Genomic DNA, 447 nt, shown 5'->3' with positions numbered 1-447 from the left:
TCTCGGCTCACAAGGTGTGGTGATCCGGAAGGCCTCCCGACGGCGGACGCGGCGCCACCCTTCCCTCCGCAGGAAGCCGACGCCGCGGCAAAGACACCCACGCTCTGCAACTCTGCTTTCCTCTCGGCTACAGAACTCAATAAAAATGCATCAAACTCTAAACTGCGTGTGGAAACCCTTAAGCCAAAGGACATCAAGGAAACAGACGGTTGAAAGGTTTCTTTCTCACAGGCGGTGCGCAAACCATAACAGGCAAAACTGACATGTTTGTGGACTATTCACAATATCCTTGCAGATGGATAGACGTAAATAGTAAGAAGCAAGAAGGGGAACACTTCATAAATCACAGAAGCAAACATATAGAATAAATCGTTTGGCAACACGAACGAGGATTATATCATGATATATGAACAATGTTTTTAACTAGATTGCAACACATGTGCTGCA

At 46.8% G+C, this 447-nt stretch overlaps 1 protein-coding gene across 1 annotated transcript in view; it reads left to right on the top strand.

The window, feature by feature from the left end:
* Positions 1–162, top strand: part of LOC119593926 — a gene marked incomplete in the record, with an annotated part of 1052 nt that extends 890 nt beyond the window's left edge. Inside the window, 1 exon segment of the mRNA XM_037942943.1 lies at positions 1–162. Coding sequence (XP_037798871.1) covers positions 1–23 — 23 coding nt within the window.
* Positions 163–447: the final 285 nt, after the last annotated feature.

This window comes from Penaeus monodon, chromosome 33 (assembly GCF_015228065.2).
Source record: "Penaeus monodon isolate SGIC_2016 chromosome 33, NSTDA_Pmon_1, whole genome shotgun sequence".
In the NCBI taxonomy this organism is placed as follows: Eukaryota; Metazoa; Arthropoda; class Malacostraca; order Decapoda; family Penaeidae; genus Penaeus; species Penaeus monodon.
The sequence above is the reverse complement of the archived record's forward strand: the minus strand, read 5'-3'. Positions and strand labels throughout refer to the sequence as shown.